Raw genomic sequence first — 20,280 nt, 5'->3', positions numbered from 1 at the left:
ACGCCATCACATCACATCACATCGCATTACATAGAGAGACACTGACATCATTTGTTCGGATCGGATTTTTTTCTCTCGCTCTTTCTCTCGTTTCGATTTTCGTTTTTGATTTTCCTCTGCCACGATCGAAATTCATCAGTCAGATCGCATGTGTGTATGTGTGTTCGTGTGCATGCTCGAGATGAATTCGAAATGATTACGGTTACGGATTTTCGTTTCGGTGTGTCAATATTTTTGCCAGAGCCATCAAATTGAAAATAACCGGGGTTGCTATTACTTGATCGTACACTACACTGTACCGCTGAAAATCAATTTCAAGATTTTACCACTGTCATGGCATTAATGCCCTGCACAAAAACATACTAAAATTCCCCGTTAAAATAGTTATGCGTGCAAAATTCACATTACAATCACTGCTTTCCTCTTCAAATCATTCGTTTTGGTTCATTTCAAACGCACAGTCACAATGATATACCGTACACACGAAATAGGCGAAGAACAAAAATTGATTCGAAGCGAATCGCATCAAAAGTGCCATCAAATTTTTATGGACGTTGTAATGAAATGGGATGAATAAAAAAAACCACTAGAAAATTTGTACGCATTTTTAGCTTCTATGACATCAGTTCACTCCACACATTCACAGCGGTGGTGAGTATGTGTACTTGGTACGGGGCGCGAACGTGTTTTTATGTAAATGACGAGAACAAATAGAGTGATATTTGGCCATAATATGCATGTAAAGGTTAGATCGTAAGTAGCAACTATTGTTATTCAATTTTTATTGATAGAGTGCACTGAATACGCGATTACAATAGGAACTCCTTCAAATGGACCAGTAAAACTAATCAAATGCATGTCGCCAAAAAACACATCAAATTCAAACAAATAAAAAAAGTTGAGCTTCTAGCCAGATTTGAATGATTGGAATTTTGATGGTTTTTAGGTAGTAAATAGACAAGAATTCATTTTGGATGCTGTACACAAAATGATTAGAATTTTTTCGCAAATGAAAGCACTTTCATGTTTTTTTTTTGGGACCACCAAAGTCGCAAATATTTCGCTGACACCAATAGATTTATTTATTTGATTGAATGATGTGTTGAATGCGTTATTCAAAGCCTATTATCAATGGAACTGATAAAAACCGGCGATTCGGTCGTTTACCCATCGAAATCATCCAATCAAATTATCTAAATAAATCTGTCGCCAAATTTGCCATTATCGCAACAAGCATTTCAAGCTTCCTAATTTTCTCATCGAACTCATATTCCCGGATTCGTATGTTGCTTTTTATTGCTTTCCGAATGTCAATCAGCTCCAATCCACAAAAAAGTCATAAAATTTGATTTTTATTTGTAATCCATTGACGTTTATCAATTTTTAATCTACCATTTCAGCAACGGAACGCCTGTAGATCGAAAGAAAAAGAAAAAAAAGTTATTAATTCCAAAGCGAACAGAAACAAAAGCAAAAAATATAAATTTTTAATTAATGACCATTAACGCTTTGCCGCATTAATAGCCAAAGGCTAATTCTATATGCTGGCGCACGCATCACATCGTCTTTCATTCGCTCGCCCGGCTACTTCATCGAATGTTCACCATCAAATATGCAAAAATTGGCTTATTCGAATAACATGTTCGAGCGGCGCACACAATGAGCACTTTTTTGTGAATGTGTTTTTTTTTCGACCACCACACTACAGGCGTTTGGTATGACAAATGTTCGGCACATGTAAAGTGTCATCAATCCTAAATGATGTTCGAAATTAATCCGTATTGTGTGCATTCGCTCTGTGAATGCGAAAAAAAGGAAAGAAGTTAAATGATGCGTTTGGCTTTATACGAATGCAGTCGCATGGGCTCTTTAACGGGATTTAATAACGCCGAAACGACGGAACAGATGAACGATAAAATGCGACAATAAAAAGAAAATGTGTTAGATCATTAGCATCAGTGTATACGAACGCTTGGTTTGGAAATTAAATACCAACCCAGGAATGTTTGTCGGTTGTTGAAATAGATACATTTCGAGTGGGTCAACTCGATTCGAACAGATACACAATGTTTGTGTGTGACGATACGTAGGTAAAAATTGTTTTTGAGCGATGTACACGCGCGCGCACGATGTGTGTTTGGTTTAAAACAGCTGCATTTTTTCGAGAAATTCCAGTTACAATCAACATTTTGCTCGCATGCTGTTTTGCTTCGGCTCATGCATCGATCGCATCAAATTTAAATTACAGCGATTGGATCTTTGAGCGTTTTTGAGTTGGAACAGGGTAGCTATTTGACGGTGATAAAATCCGAATCAAAGGATGAAAAACCTTCGGAATGGTGGTATTTTGTAGTCGTGATTCAGTTGGATATTTACCCTGTGTTGACATTGATTCGTTGCACAGACACCCCTTAATCAAACTCCCTGATTCGCGCAGACTGATGGCAGAAAAAAAACTCGTTTCAAATTAAATCTACTCGACAAATTCGGTTGTAGGGTACGGAACAGTCACCTTGATTACGCATATCATTATAAACGTACAGTTAATGCAATGCCTGTCTCAAGATCTCCGTACTATATTTTCGTTCATTCGTCATTTTCCGAACAAATATTAACAAATGGAATTAATGTCCGAAAAATATGAGTTCACACTCCGAAACGGTTGAGGTATCCGAGTCTATGCTCATGAATCAGGTCAAGTAGTCTCTTACTCCTTCATTTTTTCATCCTTAAATGCCAGACCTTTTCCATTTACATCTCACCAATTTGTACGATCATCATGGAGATATGGATGGTAATATCGAAGTGTTTATGGAAGCCGACACAATCAGCTGCCGAACAAATTGGAGACAGAAAAAATGCTGTTGATCCTTCAAGTATTTGCATTGAATCTACGGAATGGTTTAAGATGTTTTCTTTATTGTGATTTAAAAACAATATTTACTCATGTCGCTTCTATTCAGATGGGATAACCAGTAGCTATGTTTTTTCTAGCCTGTACACAACAATCGATTCTTTTCGATTCGGACGAATGGCATCGTCTTTTTTTCTCGGTCGGTATAAAAACAATAACAAACCAAGGTATGTTTATTTATCTGATTTAAAATCGATGCAACCGGTGTGTCTGTGTGAGTCGAAGGACGAGAAGCAATTCGGTGCATGTTTACATTGGTTCGCTCAGCTGTTCAGCAGAAGAATGACAACGTTTCTCAACATGACGCTAAAATTGAGTTGATACTTTTATTTCGATATTTATCTGGAACATTTTATCGAAAACATTTGTCGGACAAGATGCAAATACAACCCAAACTGTTAGCCAAATATTGAATTGGTTGCACATCGATTTTCGTCTGAAAAATGAGCAAATTACTCACTTCATTTGGTATTGTGGCATTATTTATCTAAGCGCATTGCATTTCTTCGGAAAACTTGAGCGTTCACAATAAGCTGTGCGATAAATTGCACATATCTTCTGTGTCATAAACTGAAATCCGTTTGCATTTCACCTTTGACATCGATAATTATTTGTACTTTAGTCGAGTTGTGTTGTTTCGTGTCGATTTTTCCTTCTCTGGTTTTGTTTTTAATTGAGTCTGCGTTTGGCATTGCAGAAACGGTTTAATGAGGCTTATAGGGCTCTAAGGTACTCTAGCTTTAGGCTTTGTTACAAAACCACAATCGTTTAAACCTCACGAAATTAGCATTTCATTCATAAACATTGTTGTTTTTTCGTTTTCTTCTGCCATTTCTGCCTTGTGATCCCTTCGGTGATCATTTTTGTGTCACTTTTGGCAGGTGAATTACCAAACTTGTCCTCCTTCGCCTTTTGTAGTTTACCTCTTTGTTTTCGAAGCGATTAAGTGAATTGTGTTGTTTTTTGTCATTATCATTAACAAACCACAAAGTGCACAGTGCACACACTCCATTTCATTCATCATTCCTCAAGGCTTCAATTCGGATAATAGTATAAATAGCATAATCATAATTAGAAAATGAGAAAAAACCAAATGAGCAAAGCCGCTTCATCTTTTCTCTTCATTCGCAACCAATCAGGTGAGTGCATCAGTATGAGAAGAAGGGCTAAAATTCATTCTTAAAATTTGATGTTTGAACAAGCAAGTCAACTTAAGTTGAGTTCACTTCGGTGGCCCTAATTACAAAATGTGTTTTCTTTTCTCGAAAGACAAACAACCGTTTTACGATGTTTGCAGATGAAGTCAAGCAATGTAAACAGTTTGGCAATTGGCAGGTATGTTAATTACATTGCTTTCGTAGAATGCCAAACAATCCATTTGAACACTGTCCAGCGTCCAGTGTCCAGCCCTTCAATCCATCTTCGATACATTCCGTAACAATGTTTTCTCTGAACACATTGAAACCAATTGCATTTCCCACCTGGACACGGTGAACGATGGAAAATTTATTCTTTTCCCGAGAAAAAAAAAACAGCTCATGCCACACACACGAAATTCCATCGAAGTTTGACGGCGGGGTTGATTAGTCGCAGCAGCAACAGCAATTGCAACACACCGAATGTCAAGCTCATAAATCATTTTGCAGATAAAAACGGTTGGAAAGCGTAGGACATGCATTTAGAAGAAGAAAAAAAAGAAGAACGAAACGAAACAAAATACAAAAAAATCGATTCGATGAACTGTGAAACGCTTAAAGGCAGCTCAAATACCGCGCAAGATGAATCCCACTCTCGCTCTCTCTCTCTCTCAGATGCACCGTATGCAATGCATGGACGCATGCTTTTCAATTCGTTTTCGGCCGCTCTCTGCATGCAACATCAGCATCCACACTTCATCTCATCGTTCGACACACATATAAACATCTTGTACGTTTAGCTACAACATGATTTTGCGAAGGATTCTGCTCTTTCTCTCTCTCTCTCTCTCTCTCTCTGTGTGTGTGTGTGTGTGTGTTGTTGAAGCCATTGCAATAACATCGGGTGAAACAGGATAACAATAACCAAATGAAAAGGTGTTTTTTAAGAGGATCGCTTCATGAATCGATTTTTTTTTCAAGGAGCTACAAAAAAACATACCTTTTCCACTGAGATGCTATTGTATGAACGGATTTGATTTATTTTCATGACTTTTTCTCTCTCTCTTTCTCTTTCTCTCTTGAAAAAAACTGTTTCGTTGCTAAGCATCAAACTATATATGACCATCTTGCTCATGCATCATGTAGCTATTCCTACGCATATTGTTTTCCGTCGTGTCCATTTCTCCCAGTTCAGTTTGTGTGCTGCATTCTCGGGTTTTCTACCTGAGCAAAGGAGATTTTCCATAGTTTAATATATGCGATGTGTTGTTACCTTGCTTTACCTGCATGCATACACACCGGCGCAAATGCATTCAAGCCAGATAAGGCAACTAAATCCGGCATTTCGATATCATCGTTGACGCAAAACCTCAAAACCCCAACAACAAATTCTTGCTTAAAATAACATGCACCTTCTTGAAATATTGTCATTTACTGATTCGTTGCAATTTTTTCACATTTGCTACGCTTGAGCTGCTTTACATTGAAATTGACTTTTTTGCACTTGCAATTTTGAAAACATTTTCACCAATCGCCACATATGATATCGCATTTCAATTTCACAGTAAATGCAAATGAAGGATATCATGGGACATTCGAATGAAATTTCGAAACAAATTCAACTAAACAATCATGTAAATTTGATTGATTTTCTACTAAATTTTATTCGATAAATAATTTTCAAACTGAAATATAATGAGTTATTTGACATAAATCGTAATAATTTAAGCTATATGGCCTCTCTAATTTTTTCTCCATTTGAGCCAACAAAAGGACAATGCATCGTCAACATTTTCTACATGAAAATGAGCTGTTTTCAAATCTAGGAATAATATGAAGTAAGAGGATGCTTTCGAAGATTTTCATTGGAATCAAATTACTGGATCAAAATCCGAATGAGTTCTAATCATTCATTTTTCAATTACTCGAGTTAGGTGAAAGTGGAATAATGAACGCCACTGAGCTAAAAGATTTTGTGGCTTGCCCTTGAAACGCCTTCTCGTATGCTGCTGAGATATTCCATTAAAATTCACTCTGACATAAATTTAGTTGGAAATAAACTGAATATAGATTGCAATCAGAACATTTATCAGACTGTTGAATAGTAAACAATTGTCAGCACGTGTTACACATGCCACATACATTACTTTGTACAACAGCACTTGTTTCAAGTTATCGGTAAATCGTATGTGACCTTGGTTTAAAAATATATTGCACTAAATGAAATCAGGCTAAATTGCGCAATTGCTTTTATTTAAATTACATTTAAATAAGATTTCGGTGCATTCAAGCTGAAAATTATTATGTAACTCAACATATTGTTGTGTCCTATTTTTATGCAATAAATTGCATGTCATGCAAAAAAGGTGTCCAATTTTTGAAAGTGCGTTGATTTGCTAATAAAAACATTGCAAATAACCATATATTAGTAGAACAATAGCCAACAACAACGGTTGAATCCATAAAGTCACATTGTTTAAACTTCAGATAAGGCTCTGTACGTCAAGTAGTAAGAGCAAGATGATTTGAAAAGCTAATAAAAAAGTTGAATTAGATTGGATATCCAAACTGGCTTCAAATGGCTTAAAACTTGATTAAGAATTAATTGAAACAAAAATGCTTACAATTCCAAAAACTTCAATCGAACAGCCAATTAAACCGAGTCCATTGAACAAGGTTTCATTTTGCGAGCGAGCGATGATCAGTATGATATTTTTCCGAACTTCCGATGGATATTCGTACCAATTCGAAGCATATGAGAACTCACCCATACTTATAACATTTTCACTTGTATGCGATGCAAAGTAGCAGAAAAGAGCTGGCCAAATTAAGGCGCACGCAATGCTTATTATATGCCATACGAACATGACCAAATCAAAGGTAGTCTATAAATGGATTTGGAAGAGAATGAAATGAGAATGAAAAGATGGAAAGCGGGTGAATAATTCAAAAAATAGTTACATGTTCGGTGTTAAACATTGTAAATGCCAGCAATAAGGTGTTGGCGGGCAAGAGGGCGAAAATGACACCAGTGTTTACATCTGCAACCATATTAAAAACCCTAAGGAATGTACAAAAAAATATCGCTGTAAATTGACTATCTTTAAAAATATGCGTTTGCAACCTGTTCTCACTCATATGATTTCATGTGAATATTAATCGCTTCGGCCAGTTTTCTTCTAATTTCGTAATTTCTCTTCTGATGAATCAACGGACTTTTTTCCTCTTGATTTTTTTCTGTCTCCAATCCGATCAATTTCATTACAAATTTGTAGTGGTCACAAATGGAAACGATGTAATGGCAACAGCAAACGAAATACGCCGTAATTGTAACCTGTGATGAAGAATAAGCGATACCCATACTGAACTGAATGAACCACTTCAAATAATATCCATAAGGGGTTTCCGTGCTAAATGGCACCCAACATTCGAATGGCAAAATCCAGGTGGAAGTGTCGAAATTTCCAACGATCATACAATAAATGGAGAAAAACAGAGCAGCCACAAACATTAGCTGATTGACAACAATAAATTTGACAAATTTCGCAGAAAAATCGCGACATTTTTGCTCCGTATTCCAGTATAAATAGTATGTTTGTTCGTCATCATCGGGAACTGCAAAAAAGTGAGTGAATCTTGAACAAGAGTTGTGATCAAGCTTTAAAAAAAGGAATACATACTTTTGTCAATCAGTTCTTGTAGGCAAAGATGCAATTGTTTGACTCGTTTCATTTTAAGACCGACACCGATATACATGCCCAACACTTGCATGCATCCAACGGCAATCAAACATGGCTCAGAAATAACATCATAGGCCGGCCAATTAATGCATATGAACATTATACTCCCGAAGATAAAAAAGGTTATAGTGCACAAAAAATACCAACTGACGTACGACTTGAAGAAATCATTGGTATTTTCATTAAGACGATGAGAATGAATACCTATGCGAGCCATCACCGATTGATTGTATTCAAGCACTTTGAATTTAAACATTTTAATTTTCCTTTTTTTGATTGAACTTTGATGATTTATTTCACTTTTTATTTCTTTCTTTAATATCCAAATAGAGCGATTTTCAGTTTTAAACGAGGAAAAACCTTACTTTCTGACCAGCCGTTCAATTGCACTGTTCGACCGCAACAGGAAAAATTCGAAATGCTCGAACGTTTTTATAGTCAAAGTATGTCCTTACCTTTTTAATGACACATATCCATTCTAATTTACGATACATTGTCGCGCAAATCGAAATCATCCAAGAAAATTGTCGCATTTAGCGATACTAATGTGTTCTTGTGAAAAATACGTAATTTGAATGAAACAAACGGTATCAAATACATATTGGTGGACAGGTGGCAAATGTCGAGTGAAACATCGCTGGAATTACAAATGATAGGAAAAATCCAATATGATACTTAATTGCGATGTGATATGCTGCCATTATTGACATTAGTTTAATGTTTTTCAAACTTTCGTAACGGCAGTTATTCGGTGATGATGGGTAATGATTTTGAAGGGATTGAAAACAGTTGGCTAAACAGAAAATTTGAAATGCATTCAATGGAAGAGTCGTATGATATCGATGTAAAAATTGTGTTTGTCACTATTCCATAAGCGAAATCGAATCTAGGTCATTCTTTTGATAAGTGCTTCATATATCGCCATTTCCACATCAATTACCGTGTCCAATCATAGGTATATGCTTAGTTTTGTTATCGCTTACTGATTGCAGTGGGAATAAATGCAATAGAAGACATCTGATGCTAATGCGCATTTCGTCCTAATAACGTGGAAAAATCCGAATCGACCTCATTTTGTGGGCGCACATGTTTCTAATGACAATTCAATCGATTTCCGTCATCGAATGTTCTGTACCCATTCGAACGATTCGTTTCCAAGAATCCGTTCCGAACTATTGAGACCGAATTTTTTTGTTATTGTGTGAAGAAATGTCTCCTTTCATTTTTCTCGACGCGCAAATTCTGCAAGTGAAAATATGAAAATGATAGCCGTGACAAGGACATCATTTCCATTGACCAAGAAAGCGGATAAAATTCCATCATGGTTGACGTTATTTAAAAAAAAAATGTTAACAACTTTGGCCCATTCAGTGTGTAACAAAAGGCGTTGGTGTTTTTCTCCGGAAAAGGATTGTTTGACATCGTCATTGAAAGTGTAGTGAATTTGTTGTTTCTTGAATGGGTACGTAAGTCTGATTGATTGTGAATCGAATGGAATGGAATCGCATATAAATTGGTCACACCTGTTGCCATTTGGAATTTGTTGTTGGGCTAGTGTGCCGCTGTGTCTAGTTTTGCAAGAATTTCCTTTGTTCTTTGTATGTCATTTGGTCGTTTCTTTTGTGTGCTGTGCCGACCGTAGGAGAGCCCCATTACATTTAGCCGATTTTTGTTGCCTATTCGTATTGTATCTGCGTGCATGTGTGTGTGTGTTGGTTTATCAATGGGCATTTCAAATTTAACCAATCGTTTCTATTTGAAGGCAAGAACAAAAGACTCTTTTTTTGCTGTCTGAATCGAAGCAAGTAAAAAAGAATTGGCAGACAACAAGTCGTTTCCATTAACAAATAATCAATATTGAGTCTGTTTTTTTCTTCTTTTGCCTTCATTAAATTCATTGATTGCACAATGCAGCATTAATAAAATTATGATTTCGCGCTCTCGCGAACAGTTAGTTCACAGTAGATTTCACAACGTGCGCCATTTGTGATAAAAAAATTAACAGTTAATTAAGGCTGTGCTGTTCTATCTTCTATCCCCTTTTCGCAGCGGGAACAAAACCACTAAACGTGGCGCGGGGTCTTCGATGACATATAGCATCGATTTAACGCTCAAAACGCGCAAATTGTTTGAAGAAATAATATCATTCGCAATTTTGAATCGAGGAAATGAAAATGAATTTGACTTTTCGTTAGATTTCTCGTTGCCATTTGAATTTCCGGTGTCATTTCACATGACTGTATGCTACGTCGAAATGTAACCGTTTACTCGTCGTGCCATGCAAATGTCATCTATTGGAAATAGGAAACGGGGTGATATGATATATGCATTGAAGGAACCGTGTGCGCCTTTTCACATCACATTGTGTCGGTCGAACACTGGCTCAAGATACCGGCCGACACATATACATACGTTGAAATATGTCATGTCACTCCAATCGGGTGGATAAAAACTTTGGTGGGTGCTTGGAACGTAACGAAAGAAACTTTGAAAATCGGAACAAATCATCGGTGATTTCGATATTATTTCATATCATTTAACTACCTGTGCATTTCGCATTGACAAAATGAGGTCAACAGTTATATTTTTACGACGTTCGTTAGTGGAATGAGAGTTCTCATTTCGTTTCGATTCGTTTTTTTTTTGTATATGACTTTTTGTCATTAAGTACAGAACGAAATGACATGCAGCGTCATGGCTTGTGGAGCATTTTCTGCAAAATATGTTGATGATTGAGATCCCAAGCGAATGAGCAACAACAACAATAACAGAAAAAAAAAACTGAAGAAATAAAATGAGATTTAGTGCATTGGATGAAGTGAGCGAGCGAACGCGAGCGTCAGAAACACATTCCCTACACGAGAGATAATTTTTCGATGTGCAGTGTGACATTTGTCTCTATTATTGTGTCGACGTTCATGTGGTTTGCGCGCCAGCAGACAAAAAATGAGCGAGAGAGAAACGAAGACGCGAGCCAGAGTGTCGTTTGTGGCAATCATAAATTTTGATACGCCATTCATTCATTCATTCAGGCAAACATGCCACAAATCTTCGATATGCAATTCAGTTCAAATAAACCGGTATAGCATTCAGTGTTTTTAAGTAGAATTCACTTCGTACGGAAATTATTGAGCGAATTCGCTCATGTTTGTGTTTTCGTCTTTCGTCAGAGTCAGAGTCACAGCCTCACCGCAAATGTAATGTAAATAACAATTTTCTCGTTTCATATTTTCCGTGCGATGATTTTTATTTTATGATTATTTAATGGTTTGCACATCAATGCACGCACAAACAGATTCACTTGCCGTAAATCGGCAAACGAACTGTGCTGCTGCTGCTGTTGGGCCAATCTCTGGCATCGCGGATGGCCGTGCAATCAACAGCATGCAACTAATGAAATAATGGTTATAAAAACGTAACCACGCGCGCGCTTACATTGAACCCGGCCGTAGTCTCTGTGTGTGTGTGTGCGCGCGCTGGAGACGCAGAACGATGAGAGAGGAAGCGGGAGCGAAAAAAAACCATTCGGTAGCACAAAAAATATATTGTATTTATGGCAATGACAATAGAAGTCAAAGGCTCCGCATGGCGTTTTTTTAATGCGTGCCAACCATCCAATTTAATGCCATATTGTCCATATTCTCCGTATATTTGAAATTTACCACTGGAATAATTGTTTAAATTATGCGATAATGTGCAAAACCAAATAAACAAATCACACCAAGCGGCTGCCGGTGCCGTTCAAGCGTATGAGCTTTGCTCTTCGTTCTGAAGTTATTTGTCAAAGCGACCGCGATGAAGCAGAAAGAGGGTGAGAGCAGGAAAAAAAACTAGGCAAAAAGATTTCATAATTTCATTTCCTTTTTTATTACCATTGCTGCAACGAAAAACCGCACTAAATTACGAGCTGAAGCAAAAGCCTCCAAACCTCTCTACACCTCCAACACCGCATTCGCATACGGCTGAAAACAAAAACGAGAAGAAACGCCGTCAGAAGTTTCGTTTCGTTGGAACGGCAATTTCGTGATTCCGAATGTTTTACTGAAATTAGCTACACAGAAACATGCACATTTTCTAAAGAATTCCTACACACGCATCCGTTTGCTTACGTGGAGAACATTAGAAACGGTGTCTACGTGAAAAATCGGAAATATTCAGCATTTATGAATCAAAACGTTTTTCGTTGCATTCATTCACTCTGCGATCCAACGTTTTTCGGAATAAAATTTTTCATGAGATTTTCGAGAAAAAAGTGAATTCTAAACGGATCGGTTCGTTGCTCTGATTAAACTCAATGTGAATGAGATCTCAGTGCTTTTGTTTCAGTTGTGTGTGTGTGTGTGTGTGTTTCTCTCTATCTCTCTTTTGGTCGTAGTGAAAGTGCGTATAACTTTATGGTTTTTGGTTCATGGGTCACATTTGGAATGCATATTTTCACTCTCATACCACACACAGTACACGCATTCCACTTTGGAAAGCTGGAGAAAAAAAAATCTGATATTTGGATCAAGTGAGAATATTGGCTTTTAATTAGTTTTCGTTGTTTTTTCCATTTCTTGTTATTTTGTCGATTTATTGGTGTGAAATTAAACTAAATCCAAACTGATACAGTTTCACCACAGTTTGACGAAATACATAATCTTTGATTTTATATGTTTCTCGTTTCGTTCGTTGTTTCGTATTCTTTATCTGCATCGCGCTTGTTTAACAGTCATGATCGGGGAATAGAAACGAATTAGATTTTGGTCCATTCACCGGAGGCATTCGATTTGATCGAAATGACTGAACAGCAATATATATACTAACTACACCATCGATCGAGATAATTCGTTTTTCTTTTCTCTTTCGCTCTCACTCTCTCTCTCAATCTCAATCTCTGTGTCTCTCATTTTATTGTTACACATGATTTATTTACATTTTCGAAATGAAATCGCTATATTAGTAGCGAAACATATAACGAGTACTTGTTCCAAAAGCCAAAGCTATTTCGGAGAGACGAGCAAGATAGAGAGAGAGAGAGCGAGAGGGAGAGAGACGAGAGAAAGAGGGAGCTCGCGCGCAAGATTCGGAATTGAATCTCAAGATGCAATCGATATAATTTGAATGTTGAGAGATGAAAAGTATACGGATTGTGTCTGTGACCTCAAGTCGATGATATACACATTTTTGTTAACTAATGGTGCTCTTGTTTTCCAATTTTCATCCGTTTCATTTATTTGCCGGATTTTTCGTTCGGATTTGACGTACTTTTTATGCCCTCCATCTCCATCTCTTTCTCCATCGTTCACTCACATTCGCTTGAAATAATTTTCATTTTCTTGTTTCAATGATGATTCGATCTCGATCTCAAAGAGCCCCCCATTTCCATGTGGAAACATGAGCAAATAAATAATAATAGGAAAAAAAAATTGAGTTATTCTCATTTAAGAATAGTCGCAGGCTTCGGTTAGTAGATCTTCAGAATTTCATCGGTTCGTTCATTGCGCATCGATTGATGAATCAAAATTAACAAGACGCTCGGCTGGATAACAGTGTGGCCAAGTGCTTCCAATGGTCATGATGAAGAAAAAAAAACAGATTTTCGATTCTCGAATGGTAGAACCGAGACACACGCTCATCAATTCAATGAATGAACAGAGGAAAAAAAGTCATTGAGCGAAAAAAAAGAGGGAAAAGACTTTATTCAGTTATATCATAAGCGATTGTCATAATATGATTTCGTGAGTTGGAACCTCGTCGATTTTTATGTATATTGAGTTTTTCATTTTGTGAATGAAATCGATTTTGACTACCGCGCTTTAAGAAGATTTCCCATTATTGTTATAATTTGTGGAACACAATAGCAATTATTTTGGATCGGAGTTTTTTCTTCTTGGTCGATTCTCTATCAATGGCACTGCATTCACACACTCAGTCACTCATCGGCAATCGCATCTAACGAGAGACTCCACAGATATATATAACAATTTCATTGAGAAAGAGAAACGGTAAGTGTTTGAGATCGTTCATGCTGGAAGCGCACGGTTCGCCTTTGGAACTTGTTTAAAGGAGATGCAATTAAAATTGACCTTTCCCAGAACTATAGTTGGACGCGGCGCACGCAAATTCAACTCTCTCGCCTTGCTCTGGAATTGAATGGGAAAAACGATGAATGAATTCGAGCAAACAATGAACAGTTTCATTCACAAAGACATGCTCTGGCTCTCTTACTCGTAAACGAAGGAATAAACCACGAACAGTAGCAAATAACAAACAAATGCTAACTAATCAACGTGAAGCAACGGCGAACAGTGCGTAGGCATGAATAAATTAAATTTCGAAAATGAAAAAGAACACACACTTTAAGACTCTATTAAATGATTCGAGCACGTCAAACATGTTGCCTGGTTTGCATGCAGCGGAACTCATTTCCAAGAGCGCAACAATCGTCATAATTCAAACCGAAAAATATGCTAGCGACCGGTGCACGCCGAGTGTGAGTCAAACACACAAGCACAAGCACATAACATAATTTATTGGACGCTTAATTGTGTAACACGACCACTGCCGAAGACATTTCGAAGAGGATTATGAACAGGGATATCTAGTTGGATTTAGTATCGCTTGCAGCCCCGCAACATTTTATACGTATCAGTATGCGTCACATGCCTACATTTTTTCAGTGCACCTCTGTAAATCAAATGCCAATAAAGTTCAAATGGATTCTCTCGTTTGCTATCGCTTTCGTAGAACAAAAAAAAACCTGTAGAACTGGGAAATAAAAAAGTGAAATGTGAATGAAAAACACTCACAAAGTCATTCATAAATGAAAATATGATTTTTTAATACTCGGGTGATAATGCTGCTGCTGCTGCTGCTGCTATGCCGGAGAGAATAATGCATCTGATGTCGGTACGAAAGAGGAAGAAGAAAAATATAAAGTACAAACACACACCAACCGCCATAACAATAATTTCGATGTTTAATGGTTGAAGAAAAAAAAATGCGTTCAAGAGTAGGTAGAAAATTAAAATCATAATTGTTAATAGTTGATTTGTGTGATTCGGTGAGCATTACGATTTGGATTGGCTGTTGCCTTGCCTTCGCTGTCTTCTTTGGAATCTGTCCAGTCGTGTTGTGTTCGCTCTTGTCTCAAATCGTTAAAATGCCACAGCATACTGAACATTGACACACACATACGGCCGACTTTAACGAGCGTTGGAATATGGTAGCGTATGAGTGTCATATATGTTGTTTATGATACTTAAAATCGTATAAATTAAGATTAAAATTAAGCTATAATGATACAATATGAGGAATTGATGTTAGTCGGTTAAGCGCTGGATGTGATTGCTCGCAGAGACTGTGTATGTGCGCGAGCGCACGACTTCGGAAAAGGCCATTGTAATGACGATTTCTCGTTTTTTCTTTTTGCTCTGTGCAATCAAGTCAACCAACAAAATTTGCCTCCTTTCCTCCCGAGAGAAGAAGAAGACAAAAAACAGCATTGATGCGATGATCGAGCAAAGTCGTCTAAACGGTTTGCATAAATTATATTTTCGGCGCGCCGCAAAACATTTGCCGCCAATAATAACGATGATGACATCGGCTTGATACAATTTTTATTCGGGAATATACACACGTCTCTTTCTCTCTCTCTCTCTCTGTGTGTGTGAGAGTATGGGTTTCGTTCATTTTGAACGGTAGTCGGATTACGCGAAATCAATCGCGACACATGGTGCGTTTTTTGCGCATGCGATTGTATGTAATCCGTCGTCTGGAACGTCAACAAAAATTAAATATGAGTAGATTATTTGAATGGCAAAACGAAGAAGAAGAAAAAGCAGTTATGACAAGCAGGCGAACCGCAAAAAGTTAAAAAGTGAACACTTTCAGCTTGATAAACGCGAGCGCGCACCATGAAATATATATTCAACTTTTTTGTACAGAAAATTTCTGTCTGCCAGCGCAGATGCCGGCATTGTGCTGTCTCCATTTTTCCCGGTGCAGACATTCAAGCGAATATTGAACCGATGACAAGCCAACAACAACGAAAAAACCGCATTCCATGAATACTTTGAACGGGATAGTTACATTTTAAATCGAACGACTCTGGGTTGAATGTGGTGCGTTGGCTACTGCACAAAAACTCATAAACATATCGCGTAGGAACGCCTGAACTGACAACCATCATTTCCTTCACCTCACAATATCAGAATTCAATGGACCATTTTAGTACCAAAACTGAAAAGAAAATCATCAAGTATCTGCTCAAAACCATTGACTACTAATTTGAGTTAACGCCCAAACATATAAAGAGCATTTTTATCGGTTTGATGGCATCAACAAATTATCACCAATCACCGCCATGTTAAGCCGTCATCAAAGCCTTGTTAAGACAAGACAATAAACATGAAAATTATGATTTGGTTTTTTTTCTTTCTTCTTTAAATGGTATTTAATGTCGACACAACAATCATTTCACGTCTACTCCAGCACACTTTCCAAGCGACTTAATGCGCTCTGACGTTTCGGTCTTTGTTTTACTCAACACCGTTCAACGCGAGAGGTACTTTCACGCATCGCACAGCGCGTAGGTGTAAATGTAGCTGCTGAGTCTTTGTTGATGACAATTTTCCCACGGTTACGTATGTGTTAATTACGAAGGAAATGCACTAAAGACAAAAAAGAACCGACATTTTGTAAGAGTCTGAATTTAAAAACTAAATCCTTCATACTTTACATATGTATATGGGTTGTTATCTGTAGTTATCTGTTATGAGATCAATGACGCTGCTATTGCCAATTTAATTTAAAAAAAAATTGATTTGACATAGGAATTGGAACTGTTGGGCATGAACTTTTCCATGAGACGTATTTCACTATTTTTCTTCTCGAATTCGTGGCATAAAATGATTGAGACAGATTGACGGTGGCATTTAAGTTTGAATTCTTAATGCAATTATTTTACAAGTTGTTTTCATTGGCCTTTGCGTTGAATTGATTCATTTTCGTTCGAATATTTTTCAGAATGCCCATTGCCCAATGTCGTGTCAGGTTTGTACATATCATTCGATTTTTTTCATATTTCAACTCGAAATAATAATATATTTGTAATTTACGTAGGAAATACAGACGCAGCGTGTCAAATGATTGGTGAAAAGGGAGCAGACATGATAAAAGAAGATAATATTCGATCCTATAAGGATTTATAAGTAACAACTAAAATGTTGCATAATATGAAGTGGTTTGGTATGAAATTTCGTTAATTAGTCACAAATTTCAAAATTTGATTTTTTGAAAAAAAAAAAATTCTAATAAGTTACCTGCCTTTTAAAAAAAGTTAATGAATGTTATAGGCTTATAATGTAACTAATAACTGTCAATTTCATTATCATCACTTCCGATGTACGAATTAAAATTTATTATGTGAAGCACTTGTTACGTTCGATGATATATTTGAATTATTTTTTTCCGTATTTCCAATTTCTTGTGTGAGTATAGGTCACGTTCATTGACATTATGGGAATTGGTTCAAGGTGAACAGTATTCATATTCAATTATAATTCAATAATAATTATAATGCGTTGTTTTCAAGTTGTTGCTATTTATTTACATACGTACGTACGTAACTACATACCGCACTACACGTGTTTAGAACCAAAAACCAACTTTGTGTCGTTTATTCCCTTGAATAATCTAAATGTAGACAAGTTATTATCAATAAGTAAATGAAACCTGCAAAGGAAGCATGCACATGAACTGAAATGAAAGCAATTTATTACAAAAATAGAAGTGATTCAACTCTTATCTATTTAAAAAAAAACTGGGAATTCCGAATGGGTGTTATACGATTCATTGTGAATACATAACGACTTCGATAAAATAAAAGATAAACTAATATTGACATTCTTTTTGTAAATTCGTACTTTCCAATAAACTTCAGACTATAAATACAGTGCTAGTTGCTTTATTCGTTCATAGTTGTTCGGAGTTGTTGTGAAGTGTGAAGTGAAAAATGAATATTACATTGCCGCAGTGTACATCGCAGAGTATTGGATTAGCAAATCAGCTGATTACCACGTTAGTTCAAACACTTCTGGTTGCTCATTGTGCAATTTCACCACGAGAGCTGTGGCCAGACGATCACGGAGAAGTGGCTTTAAAAAATGGTTGGTAAATTGTCTTTGAAAGTAAAAATGTTTTTTTTTCTTCTAAATATTCGAATTCATGCAGGACTTATCGAGTACGATTTCATTGTGATCGGGAGTGGATCGTCGGGTGCAGTTGTTGCAAGTCGACTGAGTGAAATTGCGGATTGGAATGTTTTGTTATTAGAAGCTGGTGGTGTTCCTCCTATTGAAGAAGAGGTAACATCATCAAACGTTTACCAATTTTCATTGACTTTTTTCAAAGACCGGTTTTCGATCAGATTCCAGGTTTTCAAGGTGGCTTATATGGAACGGAATTTGATTGGAGATTCAAAGCCGAATCGGAAACAGCTTGTTTGGCATACCCCACTGGATGTTCCCGACCTAGAGGCAAAATGTTGGGTGGATCATCTGCCATCAATTCGATGCAATACATTCGTGGTCACAAAGATAATTTCAATCGATGGAGTGATTACTACGGAAATCCCGGTTGGGATTATGAAAATGTGCTGAAATACTTCAGAAAGTCGGAAAACAATCAATACAAGCCGTATGTGGAGTATCAAAACGGGAGATATCACAGTGATGCGGGGCCAATGAAAGTGGATTTCTATGGTCCACGAAAGCCTTTTGAAGATGTCTATTTAAATGCACTCAGCGAGATTGGCATTGAAACTATTTTCGATATAAATGGTGACAAAGATGTGGGAGCTGGAGATAATCAAGGAAATATATGGAATGGACGACGTGAAAGCACAGCCAAAGCGTTTTTGGCACCAGTTAAAGATCGAAAAAATCTTCATATTATTTATTATGGCGAAGTCGAGAAAATTCTCATTGACGAAAACAATCGGGCGACTGGTGTTCAATTCACGTACAAAGGAGATCACCGATTGGAGGCGACAGCTAAAAAAGAAGTTATTTTATCTGCTGGTTCAATGATGAGTCCGAAGCTTCTATGGCTGAGCGGAATTGGTCCAAAAGATGAACTACAAAATTTAGGCATTCCAATCAAGAGCGATTTACCGGTTGGTCAAAACTATATTGATCATCTGATTACTCGATTGTTTGTTTCATTCACACCTTCCGGAATTTCTTCGGCCAGTTCCCAATTTGATGAGTTATATAAACTTCTTATGCACAATTCAGGATTATTAACAACCAAACAATTGTCAGCTACCATGACCGGTTTCATAAACTCACGCAATGAAACTGAAAATCCCGATTTTCAACTTCATTTATATCATAATCCTGTAAATTCGAATTTCTCAAGCTCCGGCTATACGGCATACAATCCAGAAATGCGAGATTATTTAACGGAAAAAACAAAAACTTTAGATATTGGCTATATAGAAGTCAATCTGGTTCAACCGAAATCACGAGGCTACATCAAGCTTAACACTACATCGTTTGCAGACAAGCCAATAATTAGACCGAAATACCTAACCAACGATGAAGATACTACAGCAATAATTCGAGCAATCAAACGAATTCTTAGCCTTTTGGATACGAACACGTTCAAAGAAAGAAATGCTCAGCTTATGCACATTCCCTTGAAGCCATGTGATGATCTTGAGTATTTATCGGATGAATATTGGCGTTGTTATATTCCACAAATTTCCTATCCACCCAGTCATACTGTTGGAACGAGCAAAATGGGAAATTCAACAGATCCAAATGCTGTTGTCGATCCACGGCTACGTGTTCGCGGTATCACAGGATTGAGACAAATTGATGGTGGCATGTAGGGGATTTCATTTTTTGCGTTTCATTCATGTTAAAGCAGTTTTTCATTTAATCAACATTGTTTTTGTTTTCAGAATGCCAGATACGGTCTCAGGAAATACTAACGCGGCTTGCATCATGATCGGTGAAAAGGGAGCAGATTTGATTAAAGAAGACTACTCTCGATTGTAAAACCAATTTACTGTGTTCACAAATATAAAACTTTGTTTGAGATTTTAAATCATTTTGTTTTCAATGAAATATTCTATCAAGAAACACTTTAGTTCAGAGATAATTCAACTCTCAGACAAAGTGACGTAATATATAATGTACAAAAAAAACAGTGAAAACATGATCGGTTTACCATATGTATGGATCACTTCATAATCAAAAATGTCTTCAAAAAAGTCTTAATCAATTAGTCAACAAAGAATTGTCTTTTTAATTGATCAAACACACGAGTTGCGCTTGGCAGGCTAACAAAAAACACTTGTCGCTGATATTATTACGTTATCGCAGACGTCATAAAGCGCATTCCTAACTCTTTGACTTGTGCTGATTGCGTTCATTCTAAGTTTCTTTTCTCTCACACGAGCAAATTTTCAAGTAGAAACAATAAAAAAAAACTTGACATT

The 20,280-nt window shown here is 36.9% G+C and overlaps 2 protein-coding genes across 2 annotated transcripts; one reads left to right on the top strand and one right to left on the bottom strand.

The window, feature by feature from the left end:
• Positions 1-1,388: 1,388 nt before the first annotated feature.
• On the bottom strand, positions 1,389-7,989 carry LOC129564952 (uncharacterized). The gene is made up of 5 exons (XM_055439204.1): positions 7,731-7,989; positions 7,185-7,665; positions 7,012-7,111; positions 6,818-6,935; positions 1,389-1,411 (listed from the first exon to the last, which is right to left on the bottom strand). Exons 1-5 carry the CDS (start codon positions 7,888-7,890, stop codon positions 1,389-1,391), a joined length of 882 nt encoding a protein of 293 aa, XP_055295179.1. The 5' UTR covers positions 7,891-7,989.
• A 9,668-nt stretch (positions 7,990-17,657) lies between these two features.
• Positions 17,658-19,886, top strand: LOC129565316 (glucose dehydrogenase [FAD, quinone]-like). The gene is made up of 4 exons (XM_055440061.1): positions 17,658-17,941; positions 18,006-18,139; positions 18,202-19,664; positions 19,741-19,886. Exons 1-4 carry the CDS (start codon positions 17,788-17,790, stop codon positions 19,835-19,837), a joined length of 1,848 nt encoding a protein of 615 aa, XP_055296036.1. The 5' UTR covers positions 17,658-17,787; the 3' UTR covers positions 19,838-19,886.
• Positions 19,887-20,280: the final 394 nt, after the last annotated feature.

The sequence above is a fragment of the Sitodiplosis mosellana genome, unplaced genomic scaffold (genome assembly GCF_009176505.1).
Source record: "Sitodiplosis mosellana isolate CC-2019 unplaced genomic scaffold, AAFC_SMos_1.0 Smas_scaffold_2, whole genome shotgun sequence".
Taxonomy (NCBI): Eukaryota; Metazoa; Arthropoda; class Insecta; order Diptera; family Cecidomyiidae; genus Sitodiplosis; species Sitodiplosis mosellana.
Note: the sequence above shows the minus strand (reverse complement) of the source record. Positions and strands in the feature narration are given on the sequence as shown.